The sequence below is a fragment of the Branchiostoma floridae genome, chromosome 8 (genome assembly GCF_000003815.2).
Source record: "Branchiostoma floridae strain S238N-H82 chromosome 8, Bfl_VNyyK, whole genome shotgun sequence".
Taxonomy (NCBI): Eukaryota; Metazoa; Chordata; class Leptocardii; order Amphioxiformes; family Branchiostomatidae; genus Branchiostoma; species Branchiostoma floridae.
The window spans coordinates 8,355,508-8,357,039 of record NC_049986.1 but is presented as its reverse complement, the minus strand read 5'-3'; the positions used below and the strand labels follow the sequence as shown (position 1 = coordinate 8,357,039).

The 1,532-nt window shown below is 41.4% G+C and overlaps 1 protein-coding gene across 1 annotated transcript in view; it reads right to left on the bottom strand.

Annotated features, from left to right (window-relative positions):
- LOC118421184 (collagen alpha-1(I) chain-like) overlaps positions 1–1,532 on the bottom strand; it is a gene marked incomplete at its 5' end in the record, with an annotated part of 73,947 nt that overhangs the window by 25,978 nt on the left and 46,437 nt on the right. Inside the window, 4 exon segments of the mRNA XM_035828346.1 lie at positions 141–194; positions 315–368; positions 561–614; positions 943–996. Coding sequence (XP_035684239.1) covers positions 141–194; positions 315–368; positions 561–614; positions 943–996 — 216 coding nt within the window.

The following is a 1,532-nucleotide window of genomic DNA, read 5'->3' as shown; positions in this document are numbered from 1 at the left end:
GGAGCTATAATTACGGCTGGATACCAGGCTACGCTCAACTTGGCTGATATACTCTTACATCCTATCCTTGTCTTTTGTTTTTAAAGTTTAGCAAAGAACATATGATAATTTGCCAGAATGAGATAGGTGTAAGCACTTACATCAGGTCCAGGAGGGCCAAGCAAACCCTCAGGTCCCATTGGTCCGCCCTCTCCCTGAAAGAAGGATTGAGATATACAGTTGAAAATCATTTTCTGAGTCTCACATTAACAATTTTTGTAATTGAGTGTTTTGAAGGATAGTTGAAGCCTGCATTATGAACAACAATGATGTACCTTAGAGCCGGCTGGTCCATTTTTACCAGGAACGCCAATATCACCGGGATAGCCCTGCAACAAAGATACAAATAAATATGAGAAAAATCAACAATGGCACAGCTACTAGAGCAGGTGCTAAAACTTGGTACTTGAAACTCGGTAATCAAACCAAGAACTACAATGTAACTTAAAGGTTTATGTTTTCATAACTTTTCAAGAAGCACTAGTGTTTGTCCTAAGTTTGTCTTCTGACACTTTCCTTACCTTGGGTCCAGCAGGTCCAGAATCACCAGGTTCACCTTTATCTCCCTGCACACCCTGTGGGGCAACAGATTCTATGTAAGACTATGTAATCTTAATTTCAGCAGTCAATAGCAAGCCTGGAGTCCAGCCTTGTTTGCTTTGTCCCCTCCTATGGTCATTACCCCTCCAAAACTGGAGTGGACCAAAGTAAACAAGGCTGGACTCCAGGCTAATCAACTGTCAGGAGTGGACTTAAGATAACAAAGCTGCACTCCAGGCTAGCTAGCGTCTGTGGACTGTTGAATCAAACTTAACAAGGCTGGAGTAACACAGTGTAGGATGACGACAAAACAGAAAGTCAATCATGAATAGAAATAATCCATAGCATAGAGGACTACCATACCACTCCTCCAGGTTTTCCCAGTGGGCCTTGGGGACCTATGTCTCCGATGGTACCCTGAATGAAAAAATGGAAAATAGTTCAGACAAAACACTCAAAAAGGTATAATTTCAAATTTTTCTCCATACATTCTTGTGAATTAGTTTTTAAACAGAAAGCATTGGAAATTTTCTTTTGCTACTATGAATTTTTCGTTAACAGCTCTAATTAAGTTAAACCACAAGCTGTACAGGGAAGCAATTAAAATACAGTAATTCCTGATTTTTTTTAATGTACAGTCAAACCTGCCCGAGCGACCACCTCTTCTCAGCGACCACCTGGCCATTTCAACCGCTTTTTCTCGGTCCCGATTTTTTTCCCCATTGACGTAAGCATTAAGCGACCTTTTCTCAACGACCACCTGGCCAACGTGACTGCGATCGGCCCAAATTGGGACCCATAACGACCGCATCATTTTCAAAATTGAGGTTTTCATTGATTTTTTAATGATACCTAGCGCGATTTCAGCCAGTTTGCGTCAGATTTCGTCGGATTTTAACTGCAAATGCGATGTTATGTTTAGAATAAGGATGGCGGCGGTCAATGGGTTGGTT